The sequence below is a fragment of the Mesitornis unicolor genome, unplaced genomic scaffold (assembly GCF_000695765.1).
Source record: "Mesitornis unicolor isolate BGI_N332 unplaced genomic scaffold, ASM69576v1 scaffold43124, whole genome shotgun sequence".
Taxonomy (NCBI): Eukaryota; Metazoa; Chordata; class Aves; order Mesitornithiformes; family Mesitornithidae; genus Mesitornis; species Mesitornis unicolor.
In genome coordinates this window covers 7,224-22,770 of record NW_010181559.1, presented here as the reverse complement: position 1 = coordinate 22,770, position 15,547 = coordinate 7,224, and the positions used below count along the sequence as shown (strand labels likewise).

Sequence of the window (15,547 nt, the reverse complement as noted above, 5' to 3'; positions counted from 1 at the left end):
CCTAACGTTCTGTGATTCTGTGATTCTGCCACCCCTAGGGCTAAATACCTGCCAGGCAACACCAGGTTTGCTGTTGCAGGCTGTCTCTTTTGCAAAATCACAGACTCAGAGAGAGTATCATACGTACCTTATGACTCTTATGTGATTCGAGTTTTTTATTGGTGATGTTAACTGTAATAATAGCAGCTGCTCTGCTAATACCGCGAAGCTTGAGCAGTGTGAGTCTGTGTGTTCAAAACCTGATTTTTTCAGCCAGTTAGCCTGAGAAGAAGAAATTAATTCTTGACTCATGCAGAGCAACCCAAGTCTGTTTCTCCTTGCAACATGATTCCATGCATTTATAACTCAGGTAACCTAACTACAGTAACTGCAGTAATTGGTGATCATTCTGTGGATCTGGATTAAGTGTTCACATGAATTAAAAGCATTTTATCCTCTTTTTGCTGACTCAGAATCTTGCTTGAGAGCTTTAGGAGAAAGTAGGGGTAGGGGAATGCTGATTGTGTATGGCTGCTAATGTCATTTTTTCCTTAGGAAACAATAATGGCATTGCAGCATCTAAACATTTCAGGATGAAGTAAGGACCTAGAGCAAATGTATTTTTCTGTTTCTAGCAACCAGAGAGGAGACTTTAACATGAAAATGATAACATAGAGATGCCAAGTAAAAAAGTAACATGTTTTGTTTTAAAAAAACAGATTCTTTGCCTTTCTCAGCAGCTGCTATTGATCTACATGTCAGTTTACTTTGGTGAAGGATGTTGCAAGTTTGTTCTCCATCATGTGGTATTGTAAAGCCGTGAATAACCAAACACTGTCTCATATGCATTGATGATAGAGTTTTAAACTGAGAATTCTTGAAATGTGAAATGAAGCTCCTTTTGCATTTTTTTTTGTTAAATGTCGTCATGTTGCCATGATCTGAACTCTGACAGATGGAGAAGTTTAGACTTATTTCTTCAACTAATTGAATTTATATTGAGAATAAGAATCATTTATTGGTCATGTGGTTAATGGGGTATGACAGATCAGGACACAGGTTGAGCCTACTCTATTTATTCTTTCTTTATCTGGACATCATTGTAACAGTAATAAGTGCAAATAATACTGGCTCTGTGTGGTTTATGTGGTTTATTCACAAATATTTTTTTGAAATTTAAAAGGTACCAAAATTTTTATGATGGTCATCTAGGTTTTACAATTACATATGAGAAAATAGTACAGAATGAAAAAAATATTAAAAAGATAAAAGGAAGATAATTGAGGAAAATGTATGTGTGCCACAAAACACTAACACAGTTACTTGAACAATATAAATAGTTCTCCGTAATCTTATTGTAAGCTCTTCTGATTAGTTCACTGTAATCTCATTGCAATCTCTTCCAATTCGTCTTTTTTAAAAAGGATTTTTCTTAAATGATAGCCTTTATTTTCTATTGTAATATTTGACTGTAGTTCATTGTTAAGAAAATTTGTATTCATCACAGAAGACTACCTTTCTTTTTACTTTTTTTTTTTACTTTTTTTCCTCCCCCTCAGTCCAAGGCACAAGAACTGACAACAGTAAAAATGTCCAAGTTTGGAGGTGGTATTGGTGCACCAAGCAAAGAGGAGAGGCTGAAAGAAGCTGCAGAAATACATTTAAGATTAGGACAAATTCAGCGGTATTGTGAACTAATGGTAGAACTTGGAGAGGTAAAATATCAGAAAATTCTTGAAGAACAATAAAATATAAAGGTTTCTGAAAACCAGCTACCCTAGCAAATATGTGATAGCCACAAAATGGGTCATAAGTCCAGAAAAGAGTTATCTTGCTCCCATTATATTTTTCACATATCCATTCTAATGCATAGCTCATTTCTTTATTTAACCTTGTGACAATTTTTTTTAATGCAATATGAAAATAGTAAACGTACAGGTGTTTCTCAAAATAAAATGATCAGGATAAATACATTGCTGCTTTCTTCTAGTGGGACAAAGCACTCTCAGTTGCACCTGGTGTATCGATGAAATATTGGAAGAAGTTAATGCAAAGGTAAGGTAATAAATATATGATGCTGAATTGTAAGTTCTGTCCATAAAAGAACACAGACAAGTAGGGACGATGGATACTAATAGCAGTTGTACCCGGCTTTTGTTACAGCCTTCTAGTGATGTTACTTGTTGTTTGGTGAGCACTGGGATGGAAGTGTTTGGGTCTTCAACAATGATTCTGTGCACAGGAATCAAGTTAGAGAGTTGAGCAAAAATTGCAAGTTTAACTGGAAACTCTTTAGTGTGGTATCCACAGTTTCGAAGTCTTTTGAGGTCTGGAAAGGCAGATGTGTTTCAGTGAACTTTATATGGCTTCATCTAACACCTGTAACATAGAAATAAGTTTAATGATCAATTATATATGTAGATCTTTCTTTTTTTGTTTTTTTTAATTAGGAGAGCTGATCAGTTAATTCAGGAAGAAAATGATGATGTCATCCCATATTGTATAGCTGTCGGAGATGTGAAGAAATTAGTTTTTTTCTTTATTTCAAGAGGCCAGCTTAAAGAGGCTCTGCTTGTTGCACAGGTATTATTACGTATAACAGTGTGGGAGATACATTTAGCTATCTATTTCTAACTCTGAAGATGACAAGCATATTTAAAAGGCTAGCTTTGTTCACTTTTTCCAAAATGGCTAAATAATTATATCCTACTCTTTACTTTTGTTTGCTATTGCCCAGTTTTTACACAAATGTGATAAAAAGGTATCTCATGCTTACAGATTTTAAGCCTAATTCTTCTAAGTTGCAATCAAATACCCATAATGAAAACTGATGCATTCATTCTTGGTGGAAGTAGAAAGTTAACCTGATTTTCAGCACTCAGTATTGCCCTTCAAATCTAAGACACATAGGATTTCTCTTCCTTTTCTGATGAGGTCTTGGTTATACTACTTCCTGTAGAATCTTTGGGTGAAGCTGCTCAACTGCAGTAGTAATCAATATAGAAAATCAAACTTTTAAATGAATGCAAAAAATAGTACATGAAATTGCCACAAGTATGTATGTCCCTTCTACTTCCTAATATAAAAACAAGTTAAAGGGTGCACAAAACATGCGAGACTGATACGTTGTTTCACTCTTTCTCACCATTCCTTCATTCTTTTTGAGTAATTTCTGCCTAGTTAATATAGTTTATTAAATAAACTGTCAAGATTTGTCCCTAGTACATTCTCTCATGCCTACCTCTACTTGAACATTCGGTTGCCTCAAAGATAAGAACTTTAATAATGCATGGGAATTTGTCCTTTAGAAATTGTCTAGCTGTGTGTTCTTTTAATAGCTGAATAGTGCACAGAATAGAGCTTAGAGGTATGCTTAGTTTTAACAAGTTACAATGTTTGAACCTTAAAGCACCTTAAAGCTTTAGAATGGTCTTCATTTTTCATGTAAGAGATGTTGTAAGGGTTGCTTTTCTTACAATTCATAGAATAGTCTTTGTCTCAAAGGTTTAATAAGATAATATTAAGCAATTAAGGCTTTTTCACTTTTAACTGGGCTGAGTTTCAATGCTGTTAGCTGCAACTAAAAGCACATGAAAGAATTTCCTTTTAACCTACACTGATCTCTTCTTATTTAATGTTAGAAATAACTTATCACCAGACACGAAAAAGGTTCGGCTTATGCCACTATATAAACCTTTCCAGATTTGCTGGTATACCTACTAGGAAGTATCTATGGAGTTCATCCTTCACTCACAGCCACTCATTCCTAGGGGTGTAAAAATCAAAGTTGTAGTCTTCACTGTCCATTTTAAGCATATTCAAATTTTAGGAAAATCCTATACAAATTCATGGGAAGGAAGAGGTCTCTTGCTTCTGTAGAACTTCTTGTATGACTGGCTAAAACTAGGGCTAAGATTTATCTGAGTAAGTTCATTGTTTACATATTTTGTTTTTTATAACTGGGCTTAACTCTTTTTTATAGATCTTAGATTTTTTTTATGGTTGAAAAATCACATTTCATAATCAGTTTGGTTGGTGCATTAATCCTTTTTCTTTTTCTTCACTTCTAGGCAGCTTGTGAGGGAAATATACAAATGTCACCACTCTCCTCAACAAGTGCATCTTCAAGTTCTGGTGGAAACAATACAGATGATTATAATGAGTAAGTTGTTCTAGTTTATATCTAAAGCTTCATTTTGGTGCAGATTGTAAAGTTGTCAAGGGAGATAAACCTTAGTGGTTTAGTTTGTCATCAACAATGTAGAACTCGACAACAAAGTATTAAATCTTCTAGTACTTAGTGGATAGTTACTAACTAATGCTACACTGAATAATTCCCCTGTTGTGCCTCCTCCTAGCACCAAATGGATTTTTCGTATGTATGTGTTATAATTAAAAATATCCTTTTCATTTGCTTGATCTTTAAGGTGCATTTCTATGCACTTAAATATGTTTAAATATGTAGCATATTAACTTAGAACTTTTAGTAAGTAGAGGAAGATTTAGCATTAACAAGTATCTGTTATGTGCATCTTCTTCTCCTGAAGCTTCACTGTTTATCATCAGTGAAGTTTCTGACAATGTACACTAATGGCTGTATTTTCACTGTGTGTGCCCATAAAAGAAACCATGCATCTCTCCTTGTTTAGAACAGTGCTCAAAAGCCGAACTCTCATTATCAATTTGTAAGTGTAGTAACAAAAGCAGCTTGGAGTCTGTGTAGTTAATTTACAGATGCAAGATTTTTAGCAGTTAGATATTTATACAGAGTTCACAGGTAGAGAATTAATATCCAAATATTTGTTTTTTATTCTGTCAATCTGAAGAGGCATTTCTGTACTGATGTAGCTTTTGAGAATCTGATTCACCTGAATGTGCACCAACATAAGTAGTGAATGAAGCTCAAACTGCATTTTGAAAACTAGTGGTGTCGTTATCTGTAAGTGAAATACAGTATTTTTAGGGAACAGAAGCAAATGTGCTGACTTGTATATAAATAAAGAGCCAAAGAATTCCAACCTGTAAGTGACCCTGCTGAATTCATCTTCTGTTCTTGCAGGCTCCTGCACGAGGTCAGTAAAGAACTGGCAGAATGGTATTTCCAGGATGGCCATGCAGTGCTTGCAGCATGTTGCCATCTGGCTGTTGAAAATGTAGAGGTAATTTTTTTTTTCTGTTTAACTATGGAAAGGCCAACATTGACTTCCTTTTTGTCTTAACTGGTTTTTTTAAATGTATGTACCACATTCTAAAATGTATTGCTTGTGGTTGGTATTTGCTTTGTATATATTTATGTAGAGTTTGATCCTTACAATATTGAAGTTAGTAGCAAAACTTTCCTGATTCTATTAAATTCAAGATATCTCTCATGCACAGAAACTAGTATGTGATTATTTAATTGTATTTTTAAATATACAGTGTCTTGTTGTATCAGAAAATATAAGGTACCTGAGTACCTTACATATATACTTACATAAATATTGCTGTTTACTGTTCATGGTGACTCAAAAGACCCATTCAGAACTGGAACTTCAGTGAGCTATAAAATATACAATCTTTACCTTGAAGAATTTGCAGCCTAGATGGTGAAGTAAATAGGGGAAAAAACCCTACTCCTCAGCACAAAAATAGGGCTGACATGTAAGAAACATTTTATTAGATTTTTCATTGTTTGTAGGTTTACAGATTGTTTCTTTTCCTCATTCTCTCTGAATTTTGTTGTTGCTGACCCAACATGTTCTTCCTCCTATCCCTCAAAATTAGTAAAATGCCATCCTAATGAGATGTTTAAGAGAGAAAGCAATAATCAGTTAATGCCTGTATTTCAACATAGACATGTTTCAAGTCACATAGTCTCTTATGTTTAATATTCTGCTATGCCTACCAGCAACTCCTGTTGCTCAGAGAGGGTAAGAACAGGGGAGTCCTTTCTGATTTTTTTTTCTTTTGAGACCCCTTTCATCAAAACAGAGGCAAAATACATACTCTAAAAGTAAGTGTCCTTATTTAATAGAAGAAGGAATTGCTATCATAGTTTTTATGTATTTGTAATCTTTTTGATTAAATAAAGGAAGATTCTGCTAAAGCAAATCTGTTTAGTTATTTAAAAGCTGCTTTAACACATGGTGCACAATTACTGACTCATTCAAGAGACTCAAATTATATATAAAGTTGCTTTAATTGATGCATATTTTGTCTCATAAGCAGTCTCATAAATGAATGTCATATGCTCAATATGGTGAATCCCCAAAAATGCTTGTGTCCCTTAATGATATAATTTTTTCATTGAGCAAGCTTGCGATGGCAAACCTGATTCGTGGAAATGAACTGGAGTTGGCAATCAGTGTGGGTGCTGTCTTAGGAGAAAGTGCAGCACAAGCAACACATTATGCCCTAGAATTACTAGCAAGAAAATGTATGACAGTAACAACATGGTAAGAATTTCTTAATCCAAAGAAGATTTTTTTGTTCTTTTTTTCCCCTCTGACAAAATGATTAAGGTGTTTCATTCTGAAGCTTTTATAGACACCAAACCACCATGGACGGATAGAATAAGAATTGCTGCTTGAATAAGAATTGCTGTATTGGACTTTTGAAGTGCAAGGAATGCAAATGTTCTGCTTTAATCTCAAAATACATTATGTATGCATTGCATACGAGACAAGATTCATTGTCAAACAGACTATGAAACCTGCTGAAAAAACCAGATACTTGAGCAATAGGTAGCATAGTAAATCCTAGTCAATACTGAGTAAAAATGACTGCTTCAGAAAAGGGAGTGTAGAATTGAATTATAAAGTCAAAAGGAACAGAAGCTTAAGTAGGATCTATGAAGTGATTTTTAAGTACTTGATTGAAAAATATTAAAACCTAATAGGCTGAGGAATTATTCTGTATTGGTATTGGGAACACAAGACAGACGACAAGATTTAAGGATGAAACAAGGTTATTTTTTAATTCTGGAGGAATAGGTAATTTCTCCGTTGCATGAAGGGCAAACTTTATGTCTGCTACATTTTCTTTTCCTCCTTTTAGTGGTTTTACTTTGAAGGATACAGTTTTGTATCTTCTTTTTTTGTGTCTTTTTTTTGTCTGCCAATGAAAAGCAAAAAATAATCCTAAGGTATATTTGGTAGCTGTACAGGTGTTTTGAAATTAACATTTCATAGAAACTTGTACTTAAGCAGATATTGCAATTAAACATCACTTTTTCTGCTACAGTTGGTATTTCCTTAAGCATCTAGAGGTAGTCTGAAAGAAACATAGTGGAACTTCTCTCTACAGAGCATTTAATCTGCCTTAGACAATGAAGCATTGTAGAAAACGATAAAATAAGAAATTAATGACTTGCTGCTTTGGTTCTGCAATGATTTAGCATGTCTGCATTGCACCAATTCTAACAGGGTTGTTTTGGCAGCTCCATCTGCACCTTTTGAAATCTCTGAAACACTTTCTCTGATCTCCCTGCCTTCACTGTGAAGACTGATTTTTATGTAGCCTCTGATAGGAAGCACTGGATGTGGAGTTAAGAAAAATAGTGTATATTTTTTTCTAGTTCTATAACTAAAGCTTGTTTTGATCTCAGTGCTGTAATAAGTATTTATAACAGTACAGCATTTAAGTGTATGTACATAAAACTTCTGCAAATTTATGACACTGTGTACACTGTATGTGTACACTGAAGTCTACACAGGTATACATGATAAAATTTGAAATTGGTTTACTGCACATTGCCCAAGTATACATCTGGATTTGTCAGTGAGTTTCATATGCTATACTGAACACCTATTACAGCTACGCCTTGCAATCCTGGATTTATTTTTTTTGCAGTCATTGTGGAATATTTTGCTGTTCTGTAACAAAAAATCAGAGATTCCTGACTCTCTTCTTACCTTGTGATAGAGATACTGGCACAGCGTAATACTCCGTGGTCCACTGCATGTATGGGGTTCATGTATGGGGAAGCTGGAGTTCAAGGGCATCTGATATTTGAAGGGTCCCTTTTAGTTTTCACTGGTTGTTATGCTTAGGCATATCCATCAATTGGAAACAGTTCATTCTTGTAGAGACACACTTAATTGTAGACACCTTAAGGAATGCCCAAAGGACCTTGATGGATTAGTAAGGATATCAGTTGCTGGTGGAATATTTTGGGGGTTTTGGTTGTGTGATTTTTGTTTGTTTGTTTTGTGGTTTTTCTTTTTAAAGAAGTGCTCTAAAATATAAAATCCAAATAAAAAAGTCAAAACTAAACATTCGTTCCCTTCCCCATCTTTCCAAAGCTGCAGCACTGGGAAAATGTCTTTTAAGAACACAATTTTCATTTTATTTGCATTTAGCACCTAAATATTGTTAAAAGCAACCTTCTGCTATTCAGAAGGCTAGTAGTATTTTACTTGAGATACTGAGTACTGCATATGCAGGCTAAACCACTGAATTTTGTTCTTTATACGCACAGTGTTTTCAGTTTGATTCTTAAAAAAAGCATTCCAGGTAACACAATTTGTAGGCTATTATATGAGAACTTCTTTGGACTTTTTAAAATAAACATTTTATTTCAGTTTTTTGGCTGAGCAATTTCTAATCACTTAAAAAAATGTTTAAATTGCCTATGAAGATGACTACATGTGAGTAACTAATCTTGAAAATACTTTAAGAACTTCTGAAAAGTGCTGTATTCTGAATGAGCCTTTCTGTATCTTGGAAAAGTGGCTATTGCATGATAATAGTATAAAAGATTTTCCAAACACCTTTTGGCATTAGCTTCTTTAGGTTGTCAAAGGCATTGGAAAAATGTTGTTGTTGTTGTTAGACAAAGTTGATTAACCTGACTCTTCAATTGTAGTTTAATTATTTTCTATTAATTTTTTCCTCTGTAAAGTATGAATACAAAACAAAGTTTTGTTCATTACTGTTTTAATGTCTTCCTTCTAGCTTTCCATCACTTGGATACAGGTATTTTGCTGATTTATAGAATGAGTAATTTGAAAAGTGTGTGCTTTTACTATTGCTAAAAATAAGCTTAAAATAAGCGTTCTAATTTTTAAATTGTGATCAATACTTGAAAGTGGGGTGGAAAACAGTTGCAAATATTGGACAGTAGCTCACTCAGACATTTTTTCACCGCACTGTGAAAATCCAGGGAAACTCAGAAGGAGTTTTTGCCTTACACGGGAGTAAGTCAGTCTTGTCGCTCACAGGAGGAATTATGTCTGCATGAATAGAAAGACACAGAACAACCAGAATAATGTTATTAAAAGCTCAAAAGAATAAGTGTTTCAAAATGATTTATTAATATTTACATGTTCCCTCCAGCTGCTTGTTTGGTTTTTTTTGTTAGGGAGTAAGAAATGGTAAAATGTTAAGAATATTTCAGAAATGCCAGTTTAATAACAGTCTCCCTTTCAGAAAGATGAAAATAGATACTGCATTCTTTTCTTGTATAATCTCTCTTTTGTAATGTCACAGAAGGACTAGCCATTCTGGATGACTGAGAGATGCTTTTTGCTGATGCCATGGAACTCTGGAAGTTTGAGGATGGTTTCATAATACAGAGCCGCATTAGCAACTTCTCTTCTTTCAAATTGCATAGGTCCTACTCTCCCTTCTCATCCATGCTCACGTATTTTGCCATCTCACATTGAGTTGGTTCTGATGCGTGAGGATTGCACAGCTGTTTAATCCAGCCAGCTAAAGCAATAGAAAGTTAATATATGACTTTCTTCCCCTCCAAAAAGGGGGAGGGGGGAAGAATAGATTAAGCCTCATTTATTGCACAAAAGTAGTCTTAGAGACTGAGGTTGCTTCTACTCTTCTCTGGAAATAGTATTTTTTTCAGTAAACTCTTTGTTGTTAAAGAGAAAACAGAGTTTCCTCTTATTTCAAACCAGCAAGAGTAACTACATGTCATCTTCTGTTTGTGCAGGGATTTAGCAGCTGATCTTCTTATGATGATTCCTGATAATAAACTGCAATTAATAAAACTATGTGCTTTTTATCCTGGATGCGTAGCGGAAATAAATGACCTGCATGCAAAGGTACAATGAAAAAGAATTTATCTGAATGCTAACGAGAGATTATGTATTGTTTGCTAAATTCAGAAAATTTAAGGCCAAATAAATCTGTAGTATGAATTTGTCACTAACAGTCTTATATGTTACATATTGGTTTTTGCTCTTTTAGTCTTCTTTGACTTTATATTCAATATTGCACATGAAGAACTTAGTTCTTTAACTCTGTATATAGTCTTTCCATGAGATACGTTACTTCCTGAAGTAGCTTGTGATCTTCAGAATTACCTGCCGGTGTGATTTATAACCTCCTTATCACTGAAGTGCAGCCTAATTGTGTCTTGGTAGATCAGCTTTCTGTCCTATCCTGAATTATTTTACATCTTGTCTGCACTGTCCTTAAATCCCCTTTCCTCTTCAGCAGCAGAAGGGTCTGCTCCAGTAATTCCCTTAATGTTCAACTCAGACTGCACATCTATTAAGCAGTAGCAAAAGGTTCACAAAAACATTAGCAACGGAAACTGAGAATGCTTAAATAAAAATTACAGAACCTTCTCATCCTGTGTTGTTCTCTGGTCTAGATGGCTTTCTTAATGTGCACTATGTGCAAGTACATCCATCAAACAATGACTCTTGTTTCAGGGAGAGTTTGATCTTATTGTTATATACAAACTTCAGTATTTCTTGGCATCTTAGAGAATCCTTTGAATATTACAGTAATTCTTTGGCAAAATCTTTGTTTTCCAGTGTAATCTTCCTGATGTAGAAGAGTGTATGCGATTGGCAGAGACAGTTCAGGCAGATGGGGATATATTCGAAGCTATAAAGTACTATCTGTTAAGCACAGAACCTGAAAAGGCTCTCCCTATTGGCATTCAGTATGTGAAAGGTAGGTATTTGGATGAAGAAACCTTTTAAAGCCTAAGTCATTTGTACAGTTTGCCTCTTGAGATATTTTTGTTTCTATTTTTCAACAGAACAACTTTGTGGCTCAGATTGGACATTAGATTCAGTCTGTCCGTATCTTGATCTTCTAAGTTACATACGCACTGAACAATTAGTGTTGCATAAATGTAGTGAGTGAGTATATTTTCCTTACTTATAAAAGTTTCATTAAAAGAGACTTTTGGAATTTAAAAAATATAGGTGCACACTGTTAGTATCACTTTTTGTTTACAAGAAGAGAGGTACCAAAAAATTGCAAAAAAGGCTAGTTCCCAATTTGGCAAATAGAATGTAGAATTTTCAAGGTTTAGCAAGAAGAAAAAAGATATTGTACTGCTTCTTTCTCTGTGAGGCATTTACAATGGTGGTATTATTTGAAGAATCTCACTTTGTTCAGCTCTAGTTTCAGTTTCCTGAAGAAAAAGAGTAGTGGTACCACATATAATATGGGTTTATATGTCAAAGTGTTAAGGAAATTTGAGCTGTCACTCTCAAAATTAACTCTAACATAGTTGTATAGCTGTGGTTCGCCGTTATGACAGGTGACTGCACCTAGGCCTGAGTGCCTGCAGGCAAAAAGCTTAACTCCTACCTGTGGCCTGTGGGGAAAGTTGGCAAAACTGAAGTCCACACTAATATGTGGGATGATTTTATTTACATTTAGAGTTTTATCACATTAAAAGAACTGAGTGACATTGTTTTTGTAACTTTACATGATTGTGCTTAGTAACTGTGTTGTACATTCTATTTAAAACTTAATATTAAGATCAATATAAAGCAGGTGGTGTCTGTTTTAACAATTACATCACACAGAAAGTAAGCATAATCAGCAAACATATATTCTCCACAAAAGATGGATGGATAAGTTAGATTTTAAAATGATAAATTGAAAATTAATTTGTTCAGTGATTTTGTAAATGCTTGTTATTGTTCATGATTATTACTTATCTATTTATAGATTTCGGAATGAATTGCTGATTTTGTGTGGTTACATTGGTGCTTTACTTGCCATCAGAAGACAGTACAATAGCATTGTACCTGCACTTTATGAGTATACAAGGTAATATTATGTTTTTAGTAACACTGAGAAATCTCAGCCCCCATTATGATGTATGCCAAACACTGTCCCCACTTTCCCCTCAAAAAAAAAAACCAAAAAAATCTGAGTTCTCAGTTCTGCATATAGAACCTTCTCTACTTTCTTTATGCATTATACACATCAATGCTTCCGAGGTGATGTAACAAGTTACAAATCCAGAACTTCAGTCAAACTCTTAGTTTTAGAAGTTTTTGGAAGTAGATGAGTATTTAGCATTACCTCCATGCGTGATTATATGTTGACAGTAGCAGTTCTGATTTTTCATCTGTGTGTAGACCATTTGCCAGGTCATGACTGTGCACTACCTTGATTCCCACCAAGAAACCTGGCTTTACCGTCTCTTAATTTTCCCAGGAATTAATACACTTGACCTGGCCCACTTGATCCACTCAGTCCCAACCAATCACTTGACCTGACCTGACTAGGCCCACTTGACTAAACTTGACTGATTTGAACCAGCTCATCCTGACCCAGTTGACTTGACTTAACTCCACTCATTTCACATGATCCTACTTGGCCCACTTGATGTGACCAGACTTGTCTTGACTTTGCCCAGCCCACTTGACTTGACCAGACTTGGTTTAACCCGGCCCAATCCAGCTTGGCTCAACCCACATGATGCTACTTAACCTGACCCACTTGATTTCACTTGGTACACTTGACTTGGTAAGCTGTGCTCACTTGCCCACTTGCACTTGAACGGACCATCTTGGACTGGAAAGAAGAAAGATTAAGATCAGTATCTTAATCAGTAAATAAAATAGATTTATATGTAAAACTTTAGTATTTCTTTCTCAAGTAATTGTACCACAGCATGTCTTGAACCAAGTTACTTATGTCATATATACTATATATAGGCAAAATAGACCCTTAATTTTAGTAAAGTTGTAATTATTAAGAAATAAAAATTCATACGGCCTTAACATATAAAGAAAAAAGTGGTAACTAAAAACAAGCTTAAATAAGAAGGTGTAAATAAGGATAATTAAAATCAAACTTTAGTGAAAATATATATTTTTATATCTAGTCATTTAATATTTCTGAGGTTGAACATAGAGATTATCATGAAGGGTTGATTTATTTCCATAAAGTTATTTCCATATCCAATCAGAAATAGTTCTAGATTACTACTATCTATCTTGCTTTTCTTTTAGAAAAATATTCATTGTTAGAATAAATTTGGACTTTAATTATTTGCATTCCTTTTCAGTCAGCTTTTAAAAAGACGGGAAGTATCTGTACCTTTAAAAATTGAACAACTTTCTAAGGAACTGGATGCATGGAGAGCTTGTACTCAATTTAACAAGTAGGTGGTAAAAATATAAAATTACCATGAATGGGGCTATTAATATTTAAGTATTTAGTTGTAAATACAGTATTTATTTCCTTTGTAAAATCTGAATATGGATGTAAAAACTAAGTATTTTGTGGCTCTTAGTTTCTAACACAAATTGAGATGCATAGTTGCAAAACAAGTGTCTTTTGTTCATAGTCTTACCGATGAATTGCCATGCACTCCACCATCTGAATCACAGAGAATGGTGTATTCAACAATCACATCACGAATACAAGAGGAGCCTCTGAAAGGAATGGTTGGGCCAGACTACGTCACTGGATCAAATCTTCCCAGTCATTCGGATGTTCACCTCTCTTGTTTGACAGGGCTAAGGATACAGGTATGGCTTCAGAGAGCTGGGGTGTTCTTTCTCATTGACTAGTTGTGAGGTTGACATAAATTGAAGGTCCTTCCCATCATTTGGGAGGAAAAATGTTTTCCTTGTTGTCACAGTAGCAGAAGTTAGAGGATAAGTGGTGACATCTGCTATATAAGAAAGGCTATGTAAAAAAGATTTGTCCAATTGAGTAATTGGTCAGCTTCCCTGTCCAAAATGTTTTAGTTCCCATGGGAAAGACAGATTTCTTTTGCCAGATGTTCTGTTTAAAGTGCATGTAACTTACGGCCTACTACCTCACCACAGCTTGAATAAAAACCAGGAAATTATGTATCTTCAACCACAAACTAACATTTTACTTTTGGTATTTATCATTATGGAAATGCATGCTATAAAACTTGTTATTCGTGATTAACCAAAACCAGATATTACAAGACTATATTCAAATATATGTATTAATCACTCACACAGAGCGTTATGACCAAAACATGTTAGTCCTTACAACACCTCTTTGGTTTATGTGGTTATTTCCATAAAGGCAAAATTGACAGAGCCTGAAAACACAACTCAGGCTCCTGTCTCGAGACAATGCCTCAGTGTGAATTTACTCTTTTATATAAGGCTAAGTCTGTTCCCTTTGTCAGCCCAAAGAGTAACACGGTTGTTCAGGGACTAAAAGGGATAATTTTGCATCAGAAACTGGAGATAGCAAAAAAAGCTAATTACTTGAGTTTACAAGTTTTAAGTAGCGGGTTCAGAGAGCATGACTCTTTAAGAAGGCACTTAAACTGAATTGCAGTTTTGAGATCATATTTTGTCAAATGAAGACATTGGCAAATAGCTCTTGTTCCATCAGATAAATTAATGTTTTGTCCTTTATGCTTTTCATAGCAAACACTTGAAATTATTCTCTAGACTACACACAGACTCCCATGTTTTTGAACAATTTATGGAGGCATTATATTGTTTGTTTTGTCGATGGGGAAACACAGATGGGTCAGCACAGATAATGACACACAATGAAATATGTACGGTATTCTGAAGGGAAAAAACTTGTTACCTCAGACTCAAATATAGTCTGAATTTACCTCTCGAATAATTGACAAACATATGTAAAATACAAAAATTATTAAAAATCAAGCTAAAAATGTAAGGATTCTGCAATGTTGGGTCTCCAGATTTTGGAACATAACAAGTTCACTTAATTTATAATGTGTAACTATTATTAAAGCTTTAAGTTCGGAGGGTACAATTTTTGCATGAATGTAGATGACTGATAGTTGTAAATCGGGTCATCATGTCCTTCTTGGACATGAAACAAAGTGTGGTCCCTGTTGTGGTGGCCCTTACTCAATACCTGTGTACTTTTTCTTTCCCTCCCCAAATCTTTTTGCTACACAGGGTCCAGTGTTCTTCCTTGAAGATGGGAAATCTGCTATTTCACTGAATGATGCTTTGATGTGGGCCAAAGTGAATCCTTTTTCACCACTAGGAACAGGTATACGACTTAACCCATTCTGATGAGGTGTTTTCCTCTGTACTTTCTAGTGCTTAAAATAACACTCTGGGGGTTAATACTGATGTAACCTTGATTATCGAAGGGCAGAAAGATAGCTGTTGATTCCTCCTGAAAGGCAATTACTTGGACTTTGAAAACTGTAAAATGAGAACATGAAAAGGATTTCTATACAACTTTGTTGATAATACAAAGAAAAAGTAATCTGAGAATCCAAAGACAAAAAAGTCCTAATTTCGTAGACAGCCATGTCTTTTTTTAAATAAGAATAATGTTGTCAGACAATTCAGACATATGTCAGTCAACTGTGTAAACAGATGCCTTG

At 34.7% G+C, this 15,547-nt stretch overlaps 1 protein-coding gene across 1 annotated transcript; it reads left to right on the top strand.

Moving 5' to 3' along the window:
* Positions 1 to 1,538: 1,538 nt before the first annotated feature.
* Positions 1,539 to 15,227, top strand: LOC104539836 (WD repeat-containing protein 17-like; the record flags this gene model as incomplete). The annotated part of the gene is made up of 14 exons (XM_010183462.1): positions 1,539 to 1,694; positions 1,970 to 2,034; positions 2,430 to 2,562; positions 4,050 to 4,141; positions 5,039 to 5,138; positions 6,274 to 6,413; positions 8,914 to 8,934; positions 9,905 to 10,016; positions 10,737 to 10,878; positions 10,967 to 11,069; positions 11,893 to 11,994; positions 13,244 to 13,339; positions 13,526 to 13,709; positions 15,108 to 15,227. Coding segments are annotated over 14 exons (1,566 nt in total), but the record flags the coding sequence as incomplete, so codon positions are not given.
* Positions 15,228 to 15,547: the final 320 nt, after the last annotated feature.